We start from the raw sequence: 25,912 nt of genomic DNA, 5'->3' as shown, positions 1-25,912 counted from the left end.
TTGGCTTGTTTGTTATATTTCAAAAGGTTTGAATTGAGATAGTGGTCTTTCACAGCTTTTCATTTGATGCGAGCCAGGTGAATGACACTATTGCGTCCCAGGACACCGGAAAGGCAGGCGTAGCTCTTGCGACAAATGTAGCTCTGGCGCCACCAATCGTGCAATTGCTCCCCACCCCCTATAAATATAAAACACCACCGTTCAATCCCAATGTCACTCATTAGACCTAAAATCCACAAAAACAGTGATCATTTCAAATACTTTATTTCAAATATTTGAATAATTTCCAGAACTCAGATGGACAAACATAACGGAAACTAAAATCATTGTTATTAATAAAAAAAATAACTTCACACAGAAAAGACAGAATAATCCAGCTGTCAAAATGATTGAAATATCTCTTCTTCAAAAGCAGTAATACCATGATTAAAAGGGAATTAGTTGCACAGTATATAATATGTTCACAAAAACAGGTGTTAAATTGACATCCATTACTATGTTACAATGTTAAATATTACTTCATCAATTTCTACAGTGACGGAGCTAGCCGCTGATACAAAAACATAGTTTTAATTGACATTCAATTAATGTCAATTAATTGAATATCCAACATATTTGGATAAAGCAAGTCATCAGTGCATTTGAAATCCACAGCATTATACAAATATACACTACCAGGATATAATAGAAGAATTAGAAAGTTGGCCACTGCTCTCACTGACATGGTTTCAGAGGTTTGTCATCATCAGTCTCCATGGCAACCATGTCAGACAGTGTTGTGGTTGTTGTTGTTGGGGCCTCTCCAGTGGAGTGGGTCTTGCAGTATTGGTTCTGTGACTGTGCTTGAAGACCCTTTTCTTTGGCCAAGGCTGAGAGATCAGATTTCACGGGTGCATTCTGGTATAACGCATGATTGCAGCTCTGGTCCAGGATGTTATGGTAGAGCTAGAAGAGAAATCACAAGAAATCATGATTTGAATGGAATGACGTGCATTAAGGATTGTCTAGATTGAGGCTTGTTGTGTTGTTTGAGCCTCACCTTCTCCTCCATGTCGGCCAGTTGGTCATCCATGAAGGCCACCAGCTTGGAGAAGTGAGGGCGGTCCCGAGGCTCCAAGGCCCAGCACTTACACATGATGGAATACCTGCAGGAGGGAGGAAGGGAGGGGTGATGAAACCTCTTTTACACTTCCTATATTTGATTCTAATCAAATGTGTATGATGTAATGTTATAGATGTAGGTGCTGAGCGGTTCTGGATACATACACAGATTCACTGGCGTAGTACGGCTGCTCCATCTTAAAACCTCTCTCTATCATCACATAGAAGTTGTTGTCCACCTTTATCCCTGGGTAGGGGGTCACACCTGAGAGAGAGAGAGCAAATCACTTAATACAGTGCCTTCAGAAAGTATTCCTACCCCTTGACTTATTCCACATTTTGTTGTGTTACAGCCTGAATGCAAAATTGATTAAATCAACAAAACATTCTCACCTATCTACACACAATACCAATGATAAAGTGAAAACATGTTTAGACATTTTAGCAAACGTATTGAAAATGAAATACAGAAATATCTAATTTACAGAAGTATTCACACCCCTGAGTCAATACTTTGTAGAAGCACCTTTGGCAGCGATTACAGCGATTAACATGATGCAGCCACCACCATGCCTGAAAATATGAAGAGTGGTACTCAGTGATGTGTTGTGTTGGATTTGCCCCAAACATAACACTTTGTATTCAGGACATAAAGTTCATTTCTTTACCACATTTTTTGCAGTTTTACTTTAGTGCCTTATTGCAAACAGAATTCATGTTTCAGAATATTTGTAATCTGTACAGGCTTCCTTCTTTTCACTCTGTCATTTAGGTGTCACGCTGGTATAAAGGATTTTGGAGACAGGCGCAGGAATACACAATTGGGGTTTTTAATTCACCCAAAACAAACACGTATACAAAAACACTGGGCTGTACCCAAACAAAAGAGCGAGGGTAACCTCGTTGACGACACGGGACGATACCCGTAACACACAATATATATAGAACGCAGCATAACAGCTGCACTAACGCATAGGTACTCACACCACCAACGGACATGGGAACAATCCCCGACAAAGACCGAGGGAACAGAGGCCACGTATATAACATACTAGGAAGGACACCTGTATCTTTGTAATGACTGGGTGTATTTACACCATCCAAAGTGTCATTAATACATTTAATATGCTCAAATGGACATTCAATGTCTGCTTTCATTTTATTTTTACCCATCTACCAATAGATACCCTTCTTTATCAGCTGTTAGAAAATCTCAACGTAATCCATTTTAAATTCAGGCTGTTACACAACAAAATGTAAAAAAAGTCCAGGGGAGTGAATACTTTCTGAAGGCGCTGTATCAGAAAGATGCAGGGAACACGTCAAGTTTAATTTGTCACATGTACAAGTACAGTAATATATTTAACTTGCAAGCCTTTCCCAACAGTGCAGTATTAAATAAATATCAAAATAGTATAACAAAAAAACAAGAAAGAAAGAGAAAAAAACAGCAGAATGTAAGCTACAGGGTCAGTGCCAGTACCAAATTCACACATTGTGTGTGTGTAGTTCGTACCCACTGGGACAGACGTCAATCCAACATCTATTCCACGTTGTTTCAACGTCATTTCATTTAGTTGAAATGACGTAGAAACAACATTGATTCAACCAGTGTGTGTCCAGTGGATATTCTTATTTTGTTTGTGAACAAAAGTACGCTTTTTGAACCCTCCCACCCCACCCCCATCCCACACATACACCGACACCCTACAGTACAATCAAAAGTAAGAGTACGTATGTTTATGTGGCTACCCAGAGAGAAGACCTCCCACAGCAGGATACCATAGGCCCAGACATCGCTCTGCATGGTGTACATCCCCTTGAAGATACTCTCTGGAGCCATCCACTTCACTGGCAGACGCACCTGCAACACAACACACACACACACACACACATCAGTCACACACACTGACACTGGATTCTGAGAACACAGTTGTCACTGACACAACAGAGAATTTGTAGAATACAGACAAACACTCGGTTTCCACTATATAGCACAGCCACAAAGTCAAAATTGGCTATTGTAAAAAAAGCTGGATTATTTCGTTAGCTTTTTAGTCTTCCTTTAAGGTTAGAGTTAGGCACAAGGTTAGCAATGTGGTTAAATGTAGGTTTAAAATCACATATTAAGAAGATAAATAGCAGAAATAGGCAGGGTTTATGTGGTAACTAGTAGTGCTTGACTGGAATAGGTGCCGGTACTCATTTTGGGTTCTGGTACTGTTTATATTAAGGTGCAGGAGTTCCACAATACTTTCTAGTTCATATTCTATAAGAGGAACAGGAGATCAAGCAGTAGAACATTGAAGGTGACGGTACTCAGCTCCGGTGAACTCCTGCCCAAGTCAGGCACTGCTAACTAGTGACAACCAAAACACTCCCTCCTGTGTATAGTCCTTACATTTCCTTTCACTACGTAGTTGGAGTCGTTGTCGATATCCCGGGCCAGTCCAAAGTCCCCGATCTTTACTAGTCCACCCTGAGTCACCAACACGTTCCTGGCTGCAAGGTCCCGATGGATACACTGGAGACAGATACACACACCCAGGACACAGAGAGGGTGTGATGATGTAGGGTACAGGCCAGGGAGTATTAAGATTTATTGCATTGAGCGCAGCCTTGTATAATTCTGAGGGGACATGGTGAAGTGAATATGGTGCCATGTGTAGTGTGTAGTTTGCAGTGGGCAGTGTTGTTGCTCCACGTACGTGTTTGGAGGACAGGAAGTCCATGCCCTTGGCCACCTGATAGGAGAAGCTGAGCAGGTCGTCGTAGGTCAGCGCCTCCTCCTCCTCCTCCTCCTCCTCCTGCAGCTCATTTAACTCCTCATAGATCCCTGGACCTGATGATCAACAGTGATCAACAGGGATCAGCTGGGATAAGCTAGGATCAGCTGGGATCAGCTGGGATCAACAGGGATCAGCTGGGATCAACAGGGATCAACAGGGATCAGCTGGGATCAACAGGGATCAACAGGGATCAGCTGGGATCAACAGGGATCAGCTGGGATCAACAGTGATCAACAGGGATCAGCTGGGATCAGCTGGGATCAGCTGGGATCAACAGGGATCAACAGGGATCAACAGTGATCAACAGGGATCAGCTGGGATCAACAGGGATCAACAGGGATCAGCTGGGATCAACAGTGATCAACAGGGATCAGCTGGGATCAACAGGGATCAACAGGGATCAACAGGGATCAGCTGGGATCAACAGAATCCACTGGACAGCAGTGGAGAGATCCTACAGATATTTTAAGTAAGTAAGCAAACCTATTTCTTAATTTGTGTGTGTGTGTGTGTGTGTGTGTGTGTGTGTGTGTGTTTGTGCGTGTGAGTGTGTGTGTGTGTGTGTGTGTGTTTGTGTATGTGGGAATGTGTGTGTCTACCCCACACTGACCATCAGAGGTGTTGATGGGAGAAGAGTTGAGGCTGATCAGGGCGATGCTCTCTTGCCCTCTAGTGGTGGTGGGGGACATGGGGATGTAAATGCTGTCCACTGGTCTCTGGAACTCACTAAGAAGAACACAGACCAACATTAGCACATTAACCCTCACAATCATACCCCTACTTCACCATGAGAGTAGCCTACAATCCCATTTCTGAATTAAACTAAACCTTGACACCCATACATTAACCCCAACCTGGAGCTCCTCTTGGGCAGGTTGTGGTAAAGGCTGCTGAAGCGGTCCCTGGTGAAGGCGTCGGTCAGAGACTTGTGGTAGAGCTCTCTGTTGTTCTTCAGGTAGTTCAGCAGGTCCCCGTTACGGCAGTACTGGAAGATCAGGTACGTGGGCCCTGTCAGAGTCACACACAGTCACAGAGCCACACAGAGTCACACACAGTCACAGAGCCACACAGAGTCACACACAGTCACAGGGTCACACACAGTCACAGAGTCACACACAGTCACACACAGTCACAGTCACAGAGTCACACAGAGTCACACACAGTCACAGAGCCACACACAGTCACACACAGTCACAGTCACACACAGTCACAGAGCCACACAGAGTCACACACAGTCACAGAGTCACACACAGTCACAGAGCCACACAGAGGCACACACAGTCACAGAGTCACACACAGTCACAGAGCCACACAGAGTCACACACAGTTACAGAGTCACACACAGTCACAGAGCCACACAGAGTCACACACAGTCACAGAGTCACACACAGTCACAGAGCCACACAGAGTCACACACAGTTACAGAGTCACACACAGTCACAGAGTCACACACAGTCACAGAGCCACACAGAGTCACACACAGTCACAGAGTCACACACAGTCACAGAGCCACACAGAGTCACACACAGTCACAGAGTCACATACAGTCACAGAGCCACACAGAGTCACACACAGTCACAGAGCCACACAGAGTCACACACAGTCACAGAGTCACACACAGTCACAGAGCCACACAGAGTCACACACAGTCACAGAGTCACACACAGACACAGAGCCACACAGAGTCACAGAGTCACACACAGTCACAGAGCCACACAGAGTCACAGAGCCACACACAGTCACACACAGTCACAGAGCCACACACAGTCACAGAGCCACACACAGTCACTCACAATCACAGAGCCACACACAGTCACAGAGTCACACAGTCACAGAGCCACACACAGTCACAGAGCCACACACAGTCACAGAGTCACACACACAGTCACAGAGCCACACACAGTCACACACAGTCACAGAGTCACACACAGTCACAGAGCCACACAGAGTCACACACAGTCACAGTCACACACAGTCACAGAGTCACACACAGTCACACACAGTTACAGAGTCACACACAGTCACAGAGTCACACACAGTCACAGAGCCACACAGAGTCACACACAGTCACAGAGTCACACAGTCACAGAGCCACACAGAGTCACAGAGCCACACACAGTCACACACAGTCACAGAGCCACACACAGTCACAGAGCCACACACAGTCACTCACAATCACAGAGCCACACACAGTCACAGAGTCACACACAGTCACAGAGCCACACACAGTCACAGAGCCACACACAGTCACAGAGTCACACACACAGTCACAGAGCCACACACAGTCACAGAGCCACACAGAGTCACACACAGTCACAGAGTCACACACAGTCACAGATCCACACACAGTCACAGACAGTCACAGATCCATACACAGTCACAGAGCCACACAGAGTCACAGAGCCACACACAGTCACACACAGTCACAGATCCATACACAGTCACAGAGCCACACACAGTCACAGAGCCACACACAGTCACAGAGTCACACAGTCACACAGCCAATCACAGAGCCTGTGATTGGCTGTCGTACCTGAGCCAGTGCACGCCCCCAGCAGGTTGACGATGTTGGCATGCTGTCCGATGTGAGTCAGCATCTTCAGCTCTGACATCAGAGCCTCCTTCTCTACTGTCTCATGCTTCTCTGCATGGGCAAACGTTACCACTCAACAATGACCTGAGAGACTTCACTGGTGCAGGGTACAATAGTATGACAAAAGTGTCTTCAGCAAACACCAACACTTAGCCAGCAGGGTAAAACATCCCACAGGTAAAACCCGGTACCTTTCAGCATCTTGACAGCCACCTGCAGGGAGACCCCTGGCTTGCTGATGCCGTAGGCTGTAGCCTGAAGCACCATGCCAAAGGCCCCAGAGCCCAGCTCCTTCCCTGGGGAGAAAGACCACAACAACACAGGGTTGGTGGGAATACTACTGGTGAGGCTGGCTGTACTGGAGACTAGAGATTCCCAAGTAAATGGGTCAGGCTAAGTCATTCCACTGGTACATCTCTCCCAGTCTTACCCAGCTCCAGGTTCTCTCTGGGGAACTCCCATTTCTGGTCGTACTGGAAGTCTTTGAAGTTGATGTAGATGTAGTCGTTGTCATTAGGCCCTACCATCTGGATCATCTGCAGCTGGCTCTGGTACTGGGGTTTCTACACAGGAAATATCAGGAAGGTGTGAGACGAAGAGGGGGCATTTGTGTGTGTGTGTGTGTGTGTGTGTTTATGTGTGTGAGTACCTTCTTCCTGATGAAGTAGAGCAGCACCAGGCTGACCAGCATCAAAGCCAGGAACAGGATCAGACTGGCCACTTTCAGGAGGACTTGAGAGGAGGCTGATGGAACAGATAGAACCAATAGGAAGAGAACAGTACAACCAGCCTCACCAATAGTATTCCCACCAACCCTGTGTTGCTGTGGTCTAAGGTACACAATAGTAAATGTTGGTAGACAGAAGGTGCTCTTTGGTAAAAGGGGTAAATTGGTCATCAAAAAGAAAGGAGGACCAAGGCACTCTTCATATAATGAATTAAAATGCCTTTATTAGTATGGCATGTTCAATAGAAACAATGTTTTTAAAATCATACAAATAAAGGCATTTTAATGAATGATATGAAGAGTGTCTTGGTCCTCCTTTCTTTTAGATATAACTAATGTCTGACTATAGCTATGACAATACTGTGACCAATTCTGTTGCACACTGGGACAACCGTTATAAACGGATTTAAAGTTGTCAATTATTTTCTGAGGACACATTTTTCCTGACCGACCACTTACGTTGTATGTTGAACAGTGTCTCACTGCAGTGTGACTGTGAGTGGACAGAGTTTGTGATGCAGCACTTGACAAAGTCCCCCAGCTCGGTACTGTCCCGGGAGCTGAGGACCCTCTTATGGCAGAACTGGTCTGAGTCAGAGAGCTTCGGGGGTGGGGCAGGGATCTCCTTCCAGGCTGCAGACTCTGACTGACAGCTGGAAAAGAGCACAGGTTAACACACACAGGTTAACACACACAGGTTAACACACACAGGTTAACACACACAGGTTAACACACACAGGTAAACACACACAGGTTAACACACACAGGTTAACACACACAGGTTAACACACACAGGTTAACACACACAGGTTAACAGACACAGGTTAACAAACACAGGTTAACACACACAGGTTAACAGACACAAGTTAACATACACAGGTTAACAGACACAGGTTAACACACACAGGTTAACAGACACAGGTTAAAACACACAGGTTAACAGACACAGGTTAACACACACAGGTTAACACACACAGGTTAACAGACACAGGTTAACACACACAGGTAAACACACACAGGTTAACAGACACAGGTTAACACACACAGGTTAACAGACACAAGTTAACACACACAGGTTAACACACACAGGTTAACACACACAGGTTAACAGACACAAGTTAACAGACACAGGTTAACACACACAGGTTAACACACACAGGTTAACAGACACAAGTTAACAGACACAGGTTAACACACACAGGTTAACACACACAGGTTAAAGATGGATTCTGCAGTAGGGGGAAACAGGCCGTTGTTATTCCGAAGCAGAGGTGGGGAGCGTTGAGCATCAGGGTAAAATTATGTGATTGCATCAGCAGGCAGTTAAGTGGGGTTGCAGGAACACGTATGCTCTTTTACACAACCGTGTAGTTTAACAGCAAGGATAAACTGATATCATGATATGTCTTGCTCCTATCAATATCATTTGATATCGTTATCATATCAAATGATCGATATTGGTGCCTACCACTACAGTGCTGAATCCTAACATTAGAAACTGACCTAGATCTAATACCTGTCATTGGTCAAAGAGCAGGAGCTCCAGGTGAGGTTGAAGGGGAGGGGGGTGTTGGTCTCACAGGTGATATTGTTTCCATTCTGTAAGAGACTGGGGGTGGACGTACCTAAGAGACAGAGGACAAGGACAGGTGTCTTACTGAGGAGTCATGCACACAATCACACATCTTATCTATCTGGGCAATCAGCTGTCACGCACCTGCCACACACAGAGAGAGGGTCTTTGTGAGGTTCAGCTCCCCAGCCTCCAGGTGTAACTGGTACTCTCCTGGCTCGGTGTTACACAACTCCAGAGTCCTGGGGAGAAAGGGAGAGATGATGAAACCACAGGGAATCATATATACACTGCTCAACAAAAATAAAGGGAACACTTAAACAACACATCCTAGATCTGAATGAAAGAAATAATCTTATTAAATACTTTTTTCTTTACATAGTTGAATGTGCTGACAACAAAATCACACAAAAATAATCAATGAAAATCCAATTTATCAACCCATGGAGGTCTGGATTTGGAGTCACACTCAAAATTAAAGTGGAAAACCACACTACAGGCTGATCCAACTTTGATGTAATGTCCTTAAAACAAGTCAAAATGAGGCTCAGTAGTGTGTGTGGCCCCCACGTGCCTGTATGACCTCCCTACAACGCCTGGGCATGCTCCTGATGAGGTGGCGGATGGTCTCCTGAGGGATCTCCTCCCAGACCTGGACTAAAGCATCCGCCAACTCCTGGACAGTCTGTGGTGCAACGTGGCGTTGGTGGATGGAGCGAGACATGATGTCCCAGATGTGCTCAATTGGATTCAGGTCTGGGGAACGGGTGGGCCAGTCCATAGCATCAATGCCTTCCTCTTGCAGGAACTGCTGACACACTCCAGCCACATGAGGTCTAGTATGGTCTTGCATTAGGAGGAACCCAGGGCCAACCGCACCAGCATATGGTCTCACAAGGGGTCTGAGGATCTCATCTCGGTACCTAATGGCAGTCAGGCTACCTCTGGCGAGCACATGGAGGGCTGTGCGGCCCCCCAAAGAAATGCCACCCCACACCATGACTGACCCACCGCCAAACCGGTTATGCTGGAGGATGTTGCAGGCAGCAGAACGTTCTCCACGGCGTCTCCAGACTCTGTCACGTCTGTCACGTGCTCAGTGTGAACCTGCTTTCATCTGTGAAGAGCACAGGGCGCCAGTGGCGAATTTGCCAATCTTGGTGTTCTCTGGCAAATGCCAAACGTCCTGCACGGTGTTGGTCTGTAAGCACAACCCCCACCTGTGGATGTCGGGCCCTCATACCACCCTCATGGAGTCTGTTTCTGACCGTTTGAGCAGACACATGCACATTTGTGGCCTGCTGGAGGTCATTTTGCAGGGCTCTGGCAGTGCTCCTCCTGCTCCTCCTTGCACAAAGGCGGAGGTAGCGGTCCTGCTGCTGGGTTGTTGCCCTCCTGCGGCCTCCTCCACGTCTCCTGATGTACTGGCCTGTCTCCTGGTAGCGCCTCCATGCTCTGGACACTACGCTGACAGACACAGCAAACCTTCTTGCCACAGCTCGCATTGATGTGCCATCCTGGATGAGCTGCACTACCTGAGCCACTTGTGTGGGTTGTAGACTCCGTTTCATGCTACCACTAGAGTGAAAGCACCGCCAGCATTCAAAAGTGACCAAAACATCAGCCAGGAAGCATAGGAACTGAGAAGTGGTCTGTGGTCTCTACCTGCAGAACCACTCCTTTATTGGGGGTGTCTTGCTTATTGCCTATAATTTCCACCTGTCGTCTATTCCATTTGCACAACAGCATGTGAAATTTATTGTCAATCAGTGTTGCTTCCTAAGTGGACAGTTTGATTTCACAGAAGTGTGATTGACTTGGAGTTACATTGTGTTGTTTAAGTGTTCCCTTTATTTTTTGAGCAGTATAGTATCAAACTACTGCACATCAACATAACTAACTACATCTGAAGGTCTCTACCTGTTCTTCCAGAGCCGTGTGGGCTCAGGGCACTGGGTCTGTCTGTTGTCCGGGCCCAGCCAATGGCAGCGTAGGAGAGGGTGTGAGGAGACCAGGGCCCGCAGACAGAACCCTGGCCTCTCCTGGGCTGAGATGGTACTACTCTCATTCAGCTGGTCGATGGAAATGAAGCCCTTCTCTGAGGACACACAACACAGGAAATCACATGTAGATCACGTTTTGGCCAAAAACATGCAGGCAGGTAGTGATAAAGAGAGAATCAGGACAGATAACAAGAATTTGTCTGAGAGATTAGTAAAGATCAAGTACAGATAGACATTTAAAAGGGAATGTTTGACTGAAAACAAAGGTAACGAGGAGGATTCAGTGTTGTAGCCTATAAACTGACCCAGGACCTGGACATGGGTGGATTTGACCTTGTTCTTGTTGCTCCGGCATGTATAGATTCCATTGTGGTTCACTGTCACCGACTCAATGAACAGGTAGGTCATATCTATTTCTTTATATCTGAGTTGATATATGAAGACCTGGAGGAAAATATGGTATGCTGCATTACATCTGCATTACATGAATACAGTGAGGAAGTCATGATGGGAAAGGTGGAAGGGTTTTCAGCAGAGTGAAGAGAAGGCTGATAAAACGTGAACAAAAAGATTGTCAGATTGATAAAGCCTACTTGTCCCTGGTTGTCAGTCAGCCACTGTGTGGGGCTGTTCTCTTTCTGCCGACAGCTGAGCAGCAGGGGCTGCCCAGGACTCACAGTGATCTCTGGAGCTTCATCATCCTCATCACTGACACGGTCCAGATCTGAGGCACACACAGAAAAACACATATGGTCATGCTCACTGTATAGTGTACTGTAAATGTAATATTGTAATTTGATGACTTTTGTTCAGCGGTTACCTTACCGTAATCATATATTTGAGAACATGCCTCTCCTTGAGAATTGCTAGCACAGCACATAACTGTTGTCCTGTAGTAATTGTTACTTTTCTCTTTGTTGTTAGCCCTCTCTTTGATCGTAGAGGGAATGTCTGTCCCATTATTACCTTTTCTGTTGGAACGGAGGAGAAATTAAACTATTGTACGGCTGCTATTGATGGCTGAGATTGAAATCATGTATAGCCATGGCTTTATAAAACTTTAAAGCAATACCCTGAAAACAATTCTTTTGGATTCTATACATTTTCATTGAAGTTTGGTGAGACCGTACCCAGTCTTGTCAAGGTTGTTGAACCATTTGATCTTGGGCTTAGGGTTTCCCTCTGAAGAACACTGATAGTCTGGTAAGAAGCCTCTTTTCCCAGGGATAAATTTCAGCTGTGGTTTTGTGGGAAGTCCTAGATAGGTGAGATTGAGCTGTAGCTATGAATTTTGCATCAAACATAATTTCAATGTGGTTCAGAATCAAGATGGTGCGATAGAGTCAACTCTGATACAAGACATGAATGTTGTGTAGATCTGAATATGATTTCAAATGATTGTGTGGTTAGGAACATAACTTTTGAAAATAATTTTGTAGCAATGGAGAAGATGCTGTGAATATGGTTTTGGGTAGTCTGAGGAGGTTTGAGGTCCAAAAGAGCAAGAGTATTGGGTCATGTGGCTGTCACTCACTCAGCGGAGGTATGACCAGTAGAGAGAGGGTCAGAGAGGAGTTGATCCCGCCTCTCTCACAGCTGAATGTGTACTCTCCAGAATCACTCACATGTGTCTGTAGTATGGTCATGGAATAGCCCCTTCTGTTGGCAGGCCAAACAACTACAGATGAAGACAGCAGGGAGGCAAAAGTACACCCCTATGGATGCAATAATAATACAATAACACAGTGGCTTTGAGGCGCCAGGTAAAACAACAAACACACACACACCTTTTTGGGTCAGCTCCATGGCTCCAGCTGCAGACAGGGTCTCCCGGGAGGCTCTGCATGGTGATCAGGAGCCTCTGTCCAGCAGGGACCTCTAGTCTGGCAGGACCAGAAGCATTCAGATGGGCTTCAGACAGAGTACACAACCCTCCCTGGAACACAGAACAACATGTCACCATGTCAGGGAGAGAGAGTCAGAGAGGAAGACCAGCTCGAAAATGATGTGGCTTTTGAAAATGAATAGAGATCACTATTCAGAATATTCATTAAGTAATTCCGTCACAAATGTCAGATAATCACCAAACTTTGTACCAGAAGCCCTACCAGAATGTCAATTGTACATTTAGTTGAATTTCTATTGAAATAGCAGTTCAGATTTTTCTCTTTGACTCGGTCACATTTAAAGGATTGTATCTATATGCATGTGTTATGACAACTTTTTACACTGTGTATTACAGGAACAGTGCCTTCAGAAAGTATTCACACCCCTTGACTTTTTCCACATTTTGTTGTGTTACAATCTGAATTTTAAATGGATTCAACTGAGATTTTGGCTCACTGGCCTACACACAATACCCCATAATGTCAAAGTGGAATTATGTTTATATAATGTTTTTACAAATTGATTAAAAATGAAAACTGAAATCCCTTGATTCAATACGTATTCAACCCCTTTATTACGGCAAGCCTAAATAAGTTCAGGAGTAAAACATTGCTTCATTTCACCATGAATGGTGACTTTAAAACAGTTACTGAGTTTAATGTCTGTGATAGAAGAAAACTGAGGATGGATTAACAACATTGTAGTTACTCCTTTTGGGCTCCCGACTGGCACAGTGGTCTAAGGCACTGCATCTCAGTGCAAGATGCGTCACTACAGTCCCTGGTTCAATTCCAGACTGTATCACATCAGGCCGTGATTGGGAGTCCCAAAGGGTGGCGCACAATTGGCACAGTGTCGTCAGGGTTTGGCCGGGGTACGCCGTCATTGTAAATAAGAATTTGTCCTTAACTGACTTACCTAGTTAAATGAAGGTTCAATAAATAATACTACACAATACTAACCTAAATGACAGAGTGAAAAGACGGAGGCCTGTACAGAATTAAATTATTCCAAAACATGCATCCTGTTTGCAATAAGGCACTAAAGTAAAATGGCAAAAAATGTGGTAAAGAAATTAACTTTATGTCTTGAATAAAAAGCATTACTTAATTTTTATGAATTAACAGATGATTGTATCCAGAGCAACTTACAGAAGCAATTAGGGTTAAGTGCCTTGCTTAAGGGCACATCAATAAAAAAAAATACCTAGTCAGCTTGGGGATTCGAACCAGCGACCTATTGGTTACAACGCTCGTAACGCTCGTAATCACTTGGCTACATGCAGCCCTTATGTTTGGGTCAAATCCAACACAACACATCACTGTGTACTACTCTTCATGTTTTCAAGCATGGTGGTGGCTGCATCATGTTATGGGTATACTTGTCATCAGCAAGGACTAGGGAGTTTATATATATATAAATATATATAAACAGAACAGGCAAAGTCCTATAGGAAAATCTGGTTTGGTCTGCTTTCCAGCAAACATTGGGAGACAAATTCACCTATCAGCAGGACAATAACCTAAAACACAAGGCCAAATATACACTGGAGTTGCTTACCAAGATGTCACTGAATGTTCCAAAATGTGGAATAAGTCAAGGGGTATGAATACTTCTGAAGGCACTGTAGACTAGCAGGTGTGGCGCTATATCACCACTACTACCTATGAGTTTCTACCTTCCTCTCTTATGCATTTTTATTATTTTGACCTTGTTGAGGTCAGAGTCTTCTTTTCAGAGTTATGTTAATTAAGGCAGCAGAATTTCATTTTTATTATCCTCTAAAAAATTCACAAGATTCTTCAAGAACACAATACAACAGACCTACAAAATGATCAGAGCAATTCTGCATCCGTCTGCAATGCAATGTGAAATGGCATTATGCTACACAGCCTATAGGCCTGCCATCAGAAAAATACAGAAGATAGAGGTATACTGTTTGGGAGGTTGATCTCAAAAGGGCATTGTAAATGTACAGTGACTCAAAATACTGTAATTATAGCTGTGTTACAGTAATGATTACAGTAATAATACAGTAATAAATCTGTATACAGTAATAATACTGTAAATCATATTACAGCATCCCTGCTCTATTGCAAAATTACAGTATTAAGCTGGCAACTTTACTGCCAGTACAATGCTATACATTTCAAGGGAAAAGTTTACAGTGTGGGAATTCCGGAAGCACATTCCAGCCACCCACAATTCTTTCATAAAATGTTGATACTATCTCAACATTTTGAGATACGTTAGGAAACATTTTGAAACATTTTGAGATACTATCAACAACCAAAAAATGTATAGTAGATCATATATATATATATATATGTCATATATATATGTTGTTTCTTTTTTACATTTACATTTACGTCATTTAGCAGACGCTCTTATCCAAAGCGACTTACAAATTTATGGCATTGTGTGGCGATTTCCATCTGTCCACTTTGCAGAGATCAGCACAGCTGGGCCGCCGAGAAGCATTTGCCCCAGCGCTTTTGATTTGGTTTAATACAAAATATTGACACAAAAGCATTGAAAGGAGGGACAAAGTACTGCTGTTTAGACTGATTTTGCCTCATGATTTGTCAACTCGTGCACAATTAATCTGTGCTTCAACTGTAGCCTACTGATAACAACCACAGCTGCAGGAAGCCCAGAGAAGCCTATGCACTCTAAACCCATCTGGGCCAGGGGAAACGAAACGGTAACGTCATGTATTTACAGCCTAAGCTATGTCTTTATAGCCTAAAATAGGCCACCCCCAAATTGAACATTAATATTTATAATATTGGCACTGTGATAATTCAAGGTTCGGAGGCCATTACTTCGACCAAATGAGAAGGAGCTACATGAGCTAAGGCAGGAACTTCTCAGCTACTACCATCCACTCTATAAAGACTCCCATAAAAAACACAGGACCAAACCAACAGCTGAATCAGAACCACCCACCCACCAACCAACCCAACCAACCAATGCACCAACCCAGCTGACCCCCTCCATCCCCATCTCACAGCCTGTAATTACTCACATCCCTCCTGCCATCCTCCATAGACCTAACGAGAAACCAGACATTATATTAGTGATAGACACCAATGTAAAGTTTATATCAGAGAACAAACTTTTCCCAAATAAAAAAGTGGAAAAGTTATAGTGCCCCACAACAGAGGGAGCTTTGGAGCTCTTGACTGTGGCCCAGCTTGGCTCCCCCAGTCATATCATCATTCACCTTGGGATCAATGACCTGCGTGCCCAACAAGAGAGGGTGGCCACATCACTAAGGGGAGTGATGGAGAGGACCTCCACCATCTTCCCTGTTGCAAAGATGGTAATATCTAACCTGCTCCAGAGGAGAGATTTTCATCCTGCCACCATCCAGAGGGTAAATGCCAGCCTCTCTCGGGGCTGTGTGCTATGGCCCATCGTACACCTGGCCCACCATCCCACCCTCAGCCTGGACTGTCTTTACGACAATGTAGACCTGTACAAAGAGACAGTCCCCACCTTCGTTAAAGGATGTTGCTCCGGGTGGCCAGTCCACCTCACCTGACAGGAGCAGCAGACCAGTCATCAACTCCCTGAGACAAATCAGCAACCCTGCCCCCACACCACCCTCCACCACTTCTCTACCAGGAGCTGCATGCAGATACACTGAGCTATGCCACACTGCCTTCCACACCTACCTCTTCAATTTCCCCTAGATGTGTCCATAAACCAGAATACACATTTATTTGTTGCTGGGATTTACCTCCCCCCTGCTGCCATGGCGAATGCTATTAGTGCTATATCTGAGTGTTTAACACCTTTTTTGTCCTCGGAGTTGGTCATTTTAAGGGATTTGAATCTGGATTGGCTTTCCTCGGCCTCAGATCAATTTAAGAGTATATGCATAGACTTTAATCTGACTCAACTGATCTCAAAACCCACACAGCTAAATGTGAAAAGCCCTATTTATTCCTCTGGCAGATAAAGATGCCTCTTTTAAACTATTTAGAGTCAAAGATAGAGCTAACCCTTGATTTTCTTCTGAGCTATCTGAGCTCATTCAGATGAGAAATCAGGCCTGGGCCAAAGCAAGAAAAACTGACTCCGTAGTGGACTGGCAATCTTTCAGACAATTGAGGAACAGATGTACTATCTCCATTCAGAAAGCTACATCAAGCTGATTTTAAAACTCTGTCTCTGCTGGTGATCCTTCAACATTTTGGAAAACAGCAAATGCACTTAAGCGTAGAAATTGCTCTTCCTCCCTGCATAAGCAAGTTCTGTTTGACTCTGGCATCATAACTGAGAAGAATGGGATAAGTGATACTTTTAATTAGAATTTTTTACCTCGGCAAGCTTTTTATTTGAGAGAAATGGTGGTTTAATTGACCCTGGTCTTCCCTCCGCCAGCCTCTAGCTGACCCGACGGTTAACCCCTCAACTTCTAGTGAATCTTTGTTTTCATGTTAACAATTTACTATCTGTGATGTGCTAGATGCCTTGCTTAAGATTGATCTAAAAAAAAATTGCTGGGACTGATATGCTTGATCCATTGTTGCTGCAGCTCTCTGCCCCTCTGATTGCTGAATCATTAACCCATATTTTTACCTAATGATTAAATCTGCTACTATCCCCAAGGTTTGGAAGGCAGCCCATGTACTCCCCCTTCACAAAGGAGGTGACCCTTGTGACCTAAATAATGACGGCCCTATTTCTAAACTTTCTTGCCTAGCTAAAATATTATAATCGTTGACAAATTCTCAGCTCAGATCGTTCTTATCTTTGAAATATATTCTAAATGTACACCAGTTGGGTTTTAGACCAGGTCATAGCACTATCTCTGCTGCATCCCTAGTTATAAATGATGTGGTAAACTGTATGGATAAAAGGCAACATTGTGCTGCCCTCTTCATTGACCTGTCAAAGGCTTTCCTTAATTAGCCTAGACCAGGCTGCATATAACTGGTTTAAAAATGACTTGACAGATAGAACTCAATGTGTTCCTACTGATGGTATTAAATCAGCTTTCCTGGATATTACGAAAGGTGTTCTGCAGGGGTTGATTCTGGGTCCTGTACTTTTTACTGTTTACATTAACAATGTTGACTGGTTTGAAAAAAAATGGTCACCTGCAGTACTTGTATGCTGATGATACTGTTGTGTACGCTATCTGCATTCATTGTATTACACAAACCTTTATTGAACTGAATTTAGTATTGAATGCATATAGAGACTACTGAGTTAGGTAAATACGTTTTTCTGCACCTTATTTGTGGAACAATCTTAAATTTGATGTTTTGTTGCCTCTAGGGCAATTCAGAATGCTGATTGAGGGCCTTATTACTAATGAATGTGCTTGTTTTTTATGACCATGTTTTTCTTTCTGCTTGCATTTTGTATTTCTATTTTAATATGTGTATTTTATGTAATTCTGGAATTCATGGCTACTACTACTAATGAATGGATGTAATGGGCTTCCATTATTACATTATTATTAAACAGGAACCGAACGGAGGACTCAGGTCTTTCTTTACTGTCCGTGACAGACACTGAGTGTACAAAACATTAGGAACACCATCCTAATATTGAGTTGCACCCCGTTTTATCCTCAGAACAGCCTCATTTCGTCAGGGCATGGACTATACAAGGTGTCGAAAGCGTTCCACAGGGATGCTGGCCCATGTTGACTCTAATGCGTCTCACAGTTGTGTCAAGTTGGCTGGATGTCCTTTGGGTGGTGGACCATTCTTGATACACACAGGAAACTGTTGAGCATGAAAAACTCAGCAGCTTTGCAGTTCTGGATATCATAAGGTGAATGCACCAATTTGTAAGTCGCTCTGGATAAGAGCGTCTGCTAAATGACGTAAATGTAAATGTAAATGTTGACACACTCAAACCCGTGCGCCGGGCATCTACTACCATAGCCCGTTCAAAAGCACTTAAATCTTTTTTCTTGCCCATTCACCCTATGAATGGCACTCATACACAACCCATATCTTAACTGTCTCAAGGCTTAAAAATCCTTATTTAACCGGTCTCCTCCCCTTCATCTACACCGATTGAAGTGGATTTAACAGGTGACATCAATACGGGATCAGAGATTTCACCTGGATTCACCTGGTCAATCTATGTCATGGAAAGAGCAGGTGTTCCTAATGTTTTGTACACTCAGTGTACACTCCCGCAACAGTCACCGGCTGCAGTTCGCCCACTCTTCTTTCTCGTCCCTGGCTAATTTTCTTGAACAAACTGTTTGAAAACCTGGTGTGCCGTGCCATAGGTTTATAGTGGGTGACCTGTCAATTTGGTCAATTATAATCCCACGGATGAAAAGTTTAAAATAAAGGTGAAATAAATAAAAGAAATAAAAGTTTAGGCACCTACCTCCAGGCTGGTGATACAGTGCGCTCGAGGTGAGTCTCCCTGAAGCTGCGACGCGTCTCCATCACAGCGGGAGAACAGCAACAGGAGCGCAGCTGGAGAGAGAACAAGATCAGCGAAACGCAAGAGTTTATAATAGCTAATCAACACGAAGAATCATCAACTTGTTGTAATGTTTTTCTTTCAGATAAAGACAAAAAATAAAACTTTTGATGCATAAAAAAAAACTAAATGATGCGCAGCAGGTGGGTGATAGGTCTATTGGGGAAATTGCGACTATGGGGAAGTATACAATTCAGCATATAGTGTTGTGCAACATAGATTATAAAACGTATTTTGATAATATATAGGCTAGGATTGTTATTTTAGGGTTATCGAATAAAACAGTCGTTGGACATAAGGCAAAAAATGTAAATAACGTGATTAGAGATAATAATATTCAATTGATTATTTTTGCAATAAAAAACGTTGTTGGTTATTTTAATAACTCACCGATGAGAACTCTGCTATTTCCCTTCACTGGCATTGGTGTTCAACTTGTGTCTCTTTTTTTCACAATGAGAAGCTCTCGAGAGTGATGCCACAATAAGGTATCTTTTATGTGTGACGTTTGATCTGTGGTTCTTTTTCAGAGAGACTTATTTGGTACTTGAAGGTTCATGACGTTATCACAGTAACTTTGAATGTCAGGCCACGAAAATGGCGATGGTTGGCTTTAAAAAATATATATACACTACATGACCAAAGGTATGTGGACACATCTCATTCCAAAATCCTGGCTATTAATATGGAGTTGGTCCCCCTTTTCTGCTAAAACAGCCTCCACTCTTCTGGGAAGGCTTTCTACTAGATGTTCGAACATTTCTGCAAGGACTTGCTTCCATTCAGCCATAAAAGCATTAGTGAGGTCGGGCACTGATGTTGGGTGATTAGGCCTGGCTTACAGTCGCAACTTGGTAGTGAGTGTTGCAACCGAGGACAGACAATTTTTACGCGCTACGTGCTTCAGTGCTCTGCAGTCCTGTTCTATGAGCTTGTGTGGCCTACCACTTCAGGGCTGAGCCGTTGTTGCTCCTAGACATTTCCACTTCCTAATAACAACACTTATATGTTGGAAAGGTTGCATTCTATGACGATGCCACGTTGAACGTCTCTGAGGTCTTCAAGTAAGGCCATTCTACTGCCAGTGTTTGTCTATGGAGATTGCATGGCTGTGTGCTGTCAGCAACTGGTGTCAGCAACTGGTGTGGCTGAAATAGCCGAATCCACTCATTTGAAAGGGGTGTCCACATACTTTTGTATATTTAGTGTATATTGTCACACACCAGATAGGTGCAGTGAAATGTGTAGTTTTACAGGGTAGTAGTACGGCGACAAATTAGGGTTAAGTGGATCCAAACTGGATCAAATTAGGTTAAGTGCATATCGACAGACTTTTCACCTTGTCAGCTCAGGTATTCAAACCAGCAACCTTTCGGTTTCTGGCCCAGAGTGGCACAGAGGTCTAAGGCACTGCATCTCAGTGCTAGAGGCATCACTACAGACCATGGTTCGATTCCAGGCTGTATCACCACCGGCCGTGATTGGGAGTCCCATAGGGTGGCGCACAATTGGCCCAGTGTCGTCCGGGTTAGGGTTTGGCAGGGGTAGGACATCACTATGAATAAGAACAGGTTCTTAACTGACTTGCCTAGTTAAATAAAGAATGTATTAAATAAACACTCTAACTGCTAGACTACCTATTATAACCTGGTGGTGAACTAGAGCCCCTAATGTAATAACCACTTACTTAATGGCAATATTTTATTCATTTAGCTGATGTTCTTATCCAGAGCGATTTACAGTAGCGAATGCATAGATTTCATACATTTTTTTTTCTTCCCCATACTGGTCCCCCGTGGGAATTGAACCCACAACCCTGGTGTTGCAAACACCATGCTCTACCAACTGAGCCACACAGGACCGTGTACCAACCTAATAAAATGAAACCAAATGTATATAAAATATCACACATCTTTATTTAGTCTGAAATGTTCTCATATTCTCACATTTTCATTGGATTGATAGTAATATTATTGTAGGACCATAGGTATTTTACTTTACAGAAATGTCTTTATCAAGTGATTACTTTCATAGTTGCTAACATAATACAAATAATGAGTAATCCAATGACTGGTGAAATGTCAAAGGGAAAAGGAATACTGTGCTTAGCCTGCTACAATGTAACAAACAGTCCTAAATGTTGGCTTGCTACAATGTGACGTGACATTCAGCCTTTTGTGTGACATCAGTGATTTACTACATCATAGAGGTTTAATATCAAACGTCACTTGCACTTTCATGACTGCATATTCTATACAACGATTGGGTTTGGTAACAAACTAACATATTTCTGTTTAGGAAATCGTTGGTTCTGTACAGTACACAGACCAAAAGCTTTCCCTCAGCCAAAGCCGCTTCATATGTCACTGGGGCGTATTCATTACGCCGAACCTGTTGCTAAACGTTTCTTAAACGGAAGCAAACGGAACGAAACGGGGCGGGACCTACCTGAATTTGTCGAATAGAAACTGTTGTTTTCGTTGCAAAAACGAAACGTTTTGCAACTGTTTGGACTAATGATTACATCCCGGTCCGCTTGCTTTTGCGGTAGGAGCTTTGCGTTGTAGCAAGCTACCCATAATGCAATGCTATGCTAGCTGAGTAGCCAGAGAGCAGAAAACAACAACAACAAGGGTGAACGAGGCTCAACAACAGGCTAGCTACTAGCTAGGCCAGCTACATGGGTAGCGACAAAAGCGACCAGGATTTATCAAACGTGATGTCCTTATCTCAATTATTTGTCATCTAGACGTATATGTGAGTGATGTAATTTTAGGTGAGGACGAATCATATTTGCTGTTGCATATCGCTTTTGCATTTACATTTACATTAATCGAACCCAGCTCGAGAGCAAGCTAACTAGCAATCGACGTCTCTCTATGTTCGAATATTTTCCGGCGGCAGCAGCGGTGCCATGAACAGTGGACTCCCAGCTTCAGCTGCTCCGCTCGGGGGTGTCGGAATACCCTGCGTGAAGGTGAAGTTCTGCCGATACTACGCAAAGGACAAGACTTGCTTTTATGGGGACGAGTGTCAGTTTTTGCACGAGGAACCGTCCATGGCAAGCATGTCTCTTCACGGTGGAGGAAGCCCTGTCCCTTTATCCATGTCAGGAGGAGCCGTGACGGCAGCGGGGTATCCGCTTAGTGCACCCCCGGCCTGCCCGGTAGGGGTGCCGACCGTCACTAAAAAGAGCGACTCTCTGGGGTCTGCAGGCACGGCTCTGGATGGACAGCTGTTAACCAGTGAGTATGCTTGGTCTGGTTGCCCCCTGTTCGACACGACAGGGCCTAGCACATCCTCATCACTGGTTGTTGGTTTTGGGGCGTGTGAGTGGCTTTGTTAAAATTGAGCCCGGGGATTCTTTGAGGCCTCTTTGCCCCCAAAAACATGTTTTTCAAGCTACACAATCAAGCATACCTAATTAAAGTGTCTGAGCACTAAGGTTTTCATCCAGCGTCGACCTTTGAGCTCTTTCAATTAATGCATTTAGCTAACTGAGACAATTCAGTGTTTTGTATTTGACCGCTTCAAGACATGAGTGGGCAAATTCAGACAATCATTGGCTAACTTGTTAACTATCATACTATGGCGAAACAACTTAGCCTAGCCATTATCAACTCTTGCAAAATCAAAGTTTGTGGCAAATTAACGTTTACACAACTCTTGTTGACGCGCTAGTTAATGTATCTAACTAGTTAACTAGTTAATGTGGAATAGTTTGGAAGCGAGATATTTTATCATTGTTGTCTTCATGCATGAGTAGGATGGCTAGCTAGCTTACATGCTAACCCAAAACAGCTGCTGCAGTGTTATGAAGTCCCTTTACTTAGTAGCTAGTTAGCATAATTAACTAGCAACATATTGCAACCACCGTATGTGATATCAGTGAACTATGCACAATGATACGTTTGATTGCAACGTGGATATTATCATTTTGCACACAAGTTGGCTAGCTAGCTGACTGGATATAGTTGAAGTGTTTACATCTTCTCAAGAAGCTTGCTGATTGGCTACTCATCTGTAATGGACCAGTCCTGTAAATGAAGACAGTCAAACAATGGCCCCATGGCTACAACATTAGTTAAACGACTTTTGTGCGTTACATGCATTTTGCTGCACACAGCCATTTAATTATTGTTGACTCTTTAAGGGAGAAAGTTAACTGTTCTTTAATTTACATGTTTTCGACCAGCAACTGGCCAAACAATACATTAGGCTGATAGTCTGTATGGCATCGCTTGTCTCACTCTCCATAATGTTTTCCAAACATTGAATAGGACATTTACCAGGACCATCCAGATCTTGTGCCTGTGTAGTAGAAGGGATGTCTGATTCTGAACCCCTCATCCCTGTCCTCTGCAGTCCCTGGTATGGAGGGTGGGACCGATGCTAATCTGACCAACTCCTACTTCAGCAGCAGCTTCATTGGGGTCAACGGCTTCGGGAGCCCCGCAGAGTCTAAATACTCAATGATGCAGGTATGACCAGCCTCAGAATTAAACTATATAGTACTGACTGAACAGGTGCACTCAAGTGTTCTGGTACCAGCTTTAAATCTGCGGTAAATGAGGAAATATGGGTCAGTTACTGAATGATAGTGCTACTTGGCTAATGTGGAAAAGGTCTTCTTCTTGTATGTTAATCAGAAAGTCTGGTTCAGTACAGGTCCAAAGAATTAATTACGTAGGCCTAGGTGCTTGTTTATTTCAATTGTGCACGTATGTAGGCTATTTAATCTGTAATTCAACCAGATTTATATACCTAAGCAGAATTCCAGAATTCCAAGACAATCAGCCAGTGATGCAGATACTAATGGGATTTTTTTTGCTACAGATTAGTACCTTTTAAGAAAATCAGGGTTGTTTGCTTTGCTAGGATATGTTAGCTAACTAAGAGAGTACATCTTAAGCATCTGTGTTTTGTTTGTCATTGTTGTGTAGAGAATGACCAGCAGCAGTAGCAGCAGTTCTCCCAGTCTCCTTGATGACGGTGCAAAGAACTTTAGCCACAGCGCTCACGGTAAGAAGTTAGAACCCAGCACCTACAGAACACTTTATGTATCAGATCATTGAAACGAATAACTGTAGAATTATAATTGAAACTACTTCTAACTCTTTGATTGGAACACCCATGGAATCACTGACAGATCTATTCCATGGAACCCTCGCAGTTGGACCAGGTCAGAGTTGTGGGTCGATGGAAAACTCCCCTTGGACAACACAGTCTTCATTCCCTCTCCCTCTATGTCCTCTTCCAGATCCAGTTAGTTCTCCTATGTCCTCACTCTTCAGTGACTTTGGTGCTCTGAGCATATCACAAAGGAGAAAGGTAAGAGCACCACTACCCAGGTCCCTGGTGAGGTTATCAACCAAGGGTAATAGTTGGATTTTGTGGCATCTACAGTGGAAAGTAGTTCAAGCTAAACCGATCCGTGGTGGTTGGGTTGTGTGTTTTCTCTAGCTAATGTGATCCTATCTCTGTTGGTTGTTTTATACACTCCCCTACGTATTTATTTGGACAGTAAAGCTAAAACGTTTCATTTGGCTCTATACTCCAGCATTTTGGATTTGAGATCAAATGTTTTATGAGGCAACATTACAGAAAGTCACCTTTTATATTTGAGTGTGTTTTTATGTTGTTTTTTTAAAATATTTAGAAATAGAGGTGTCATAGGTATTTGTAGAAATTCTATTTATAGTGTATTACATTTAGTCAAGTTGAGTATTTGTTCCCATATTCTTAGCACGCAATGACTACATCTAGCTTGTGTCTCTACAAACTTGTTGGATGCATTTGCAGTTTGTTTTGGTTATGTTTCAGATTATGTTGTGCCCAATAGAAATTAATGCTAAATATTGTATTGTCATTTCAAAGTCACTTTAATTGTAAATAAGAATATAATAGGTTTCTGAACACTTCTACATTAATGTGGATGCTACCATTATTACAGATAGTCATGAATGAATCGTGATTAATGATGAGTGAGAAAGGCATATCATACGCCCCCCAAAAATGCTAACCTCCCCTGTTATTGGTAATTGTGATAGGTTAGTATGTTTTGGGGGCATGATCTTTGTGCATCTGCAACTTTCCTGCTCATCATCGTTCACGATTCATGGCAAAATCGATGCCATAACCAATTGCATTCCCGCTAAAACCAGCTTTGATCGGTCTTAAATATCCCTAGTTGCATTCACTGAAATTGGCGTATTTGTACACTTTTTGTTTTTTAAGGACACATCTAAAATATTTCCATCTCCCACCTCAGCGCAAACCAGCTGATTTTAGACCGGTAAATTGCTGAACCTGGTGCAAGAGCTGGAAAATGCCAGTGCGCCAGATTTTACATGATGAAATTGCAAACTAACGTGGGTTTGACAGTTCTGCCTCCTTACTGCCAGCTGAAAATAGAGCCCTATAAGTGAATTTGTCCAAATAATAGTGACACCTTTATGGAGGGACTAGATACTTTTATTTCTAAACGGTTAAACGGATGTGTATGAAAATACCCTCAAATAAAGTGAAATTCTGTAGTATCATCCATGGGCGCAACTTTCACTGGGGACGTTTTGACATTTTATTTTTGTCTCCCCGTGTTTTATTATTGAAATGTGATACAAAACGAGGCAACGGTGTGCTTTAGGACCATGTGGACACACGCCTCAGAGGGATCGGGTAGGCTGTTTGGAGGGTTTTTCCGACCAGAGAGAAAAAAATTAGGATGTTCCCCCCACTTCGAAAACTAAAGTTGCACCCCTGATGTCTACT

At 43.4% G+C, this 25,912-nt stretch overlaps 2 protein-coding genes across 5 annotated transcripts in view; one reads left to right on the top strand and one right to left on the bottom strand.

The window, feature by feature from the left end:
- Positions 1–248: 248 nt before the first annotated feature.
- LOC115151084 (fms related receptor tyrosine kinase 3) lies at positions 249–19,648 on the bottom strand. Of its 3 annotated transcripts, none has more exons than XM_029695056.1 (24): positions 19,532–19,648; positions 19,043–19,134; positions 12,574–12,722; positions 12,321–12,445; positions 11,917–12,043; positions 11,612–11,757; positions 11,380–11,510; positions 11,092–11,230; positions 10,704–10,881; positions 8,928–9,025; positions 8,727–8,835; positions 7,670–7,863; positions 7,133–7,227; positions 6,914–7,046; positions 6,675–6,779; positions 6,424–6,534; positions 4,733–4,898; positions 4,501–4,616; positions 3,810–3,943; positions 3,503–3,625; positions 2,854–2,965; positions 1,267–1,366; positions 1,040–1,145; positions 249–945 (listed from the first exon to the last, which is right to left on the bottom strand). In XM_029695056.1, exons 1-24 carry the CDS (start codon positions 19,563–19,565, stop codon positions 715–717), a joined length of 3,054 nt encoding a protein of 1,017 aa, XP_029550916.1. In that variant the 5' UTR covers positions 19,566–19,648; the 3' UTR covers positions 249–714. The 3 variants fall into 3 exon arrangements, with proteins under 3 accessions (XP_029550916.1, XP_029550926.1, XP_029550933.1); XM_029695066.1 differs by having other exon boundaries at positions 4,745–4,898; XM_029695073.1 differs by lacking the exons at positions 19,043–19,134; positions 19,532–19,648 and adding an exon at positions 16,011–16,049.
- Positions 19,649–21,651: 2,003 nt separating this feature from the next.
- pan3 (poly(A) specific ribonuclease subunit PAN3) overlaps positions 21,652–25,912 on the top strand; it is a 28,120-nt gene continuing 23,859 nt past the window's right edge. The window contains exons 1-4 of one of the 2 annotated variants that reach the window (XM_029695084.1): positions 21,652–22,386; positions 23,507–23,622; positions 24,085–24,163; positions 24,291–24,472. In XM_029695084.1, the coding sequence (XP_029550944.1) occupies positions 22,056–22,386; positions 23,507–23,622; positions 24,085–24,163; positions 24,291–24,472 (708 nt within the window). In that variant the 5' untranslated portion in view covers positions 21,652–22,055. The remainder of the gene's footprint in view (positions 22,387–23,506; positions 23,623–24,084; positions 24,164–24,290; positions 24,473–25,912) is intronic. The other variant, XM_029695092.1, reaches the window with a different exon arrangement.

Source organism: Salmo trutta, chromosome 2 (assembly GCF_901001165.1).
Source record: "Salmo trutta chromosome 2, fSalTru1.1, whole genome shotgun sequence".
In the NCBI taxonomy this organism is placed as follows: domain Eukaryota; kingdom Metazoa; phylum Chordata; class Actinopteri; order Salmoniformes; family Salmonidae; genus Salmo; species Salmo trutta.
The sequence above is the reverse complement of the archived record's forward strand: the minus strand, read 5'-3'. Positions and strand labels throughout refer to the sequence as shown.

What these genes read in the sequence shown, in the direction of transcription:
- LOC115151084 (XM_029695056.1), bottom strand. Translation starts at nt 19,565, where the DNA reads ATGCCAGTGAAGGGAAATAGCAGAGTTCTCATCG. An exon ending in ACTGGTCATACCTCCGCTGA is followed by an intron (nt 12,044 to 12,320) that starts GTGAGTGACAGC and finishes TCACCTATCTAG; the next exon opens with GACTTCCCACAAAACCACAG. An exon ending in GGGGGCGTGCACTGGCTCAG is followed by an intron (nt 4,899 to 6,423) that starts GTACGACAGCCA and finishes TGACTCTGACAG; the next exon opens with GGCCCACGTACCTGATCTTC.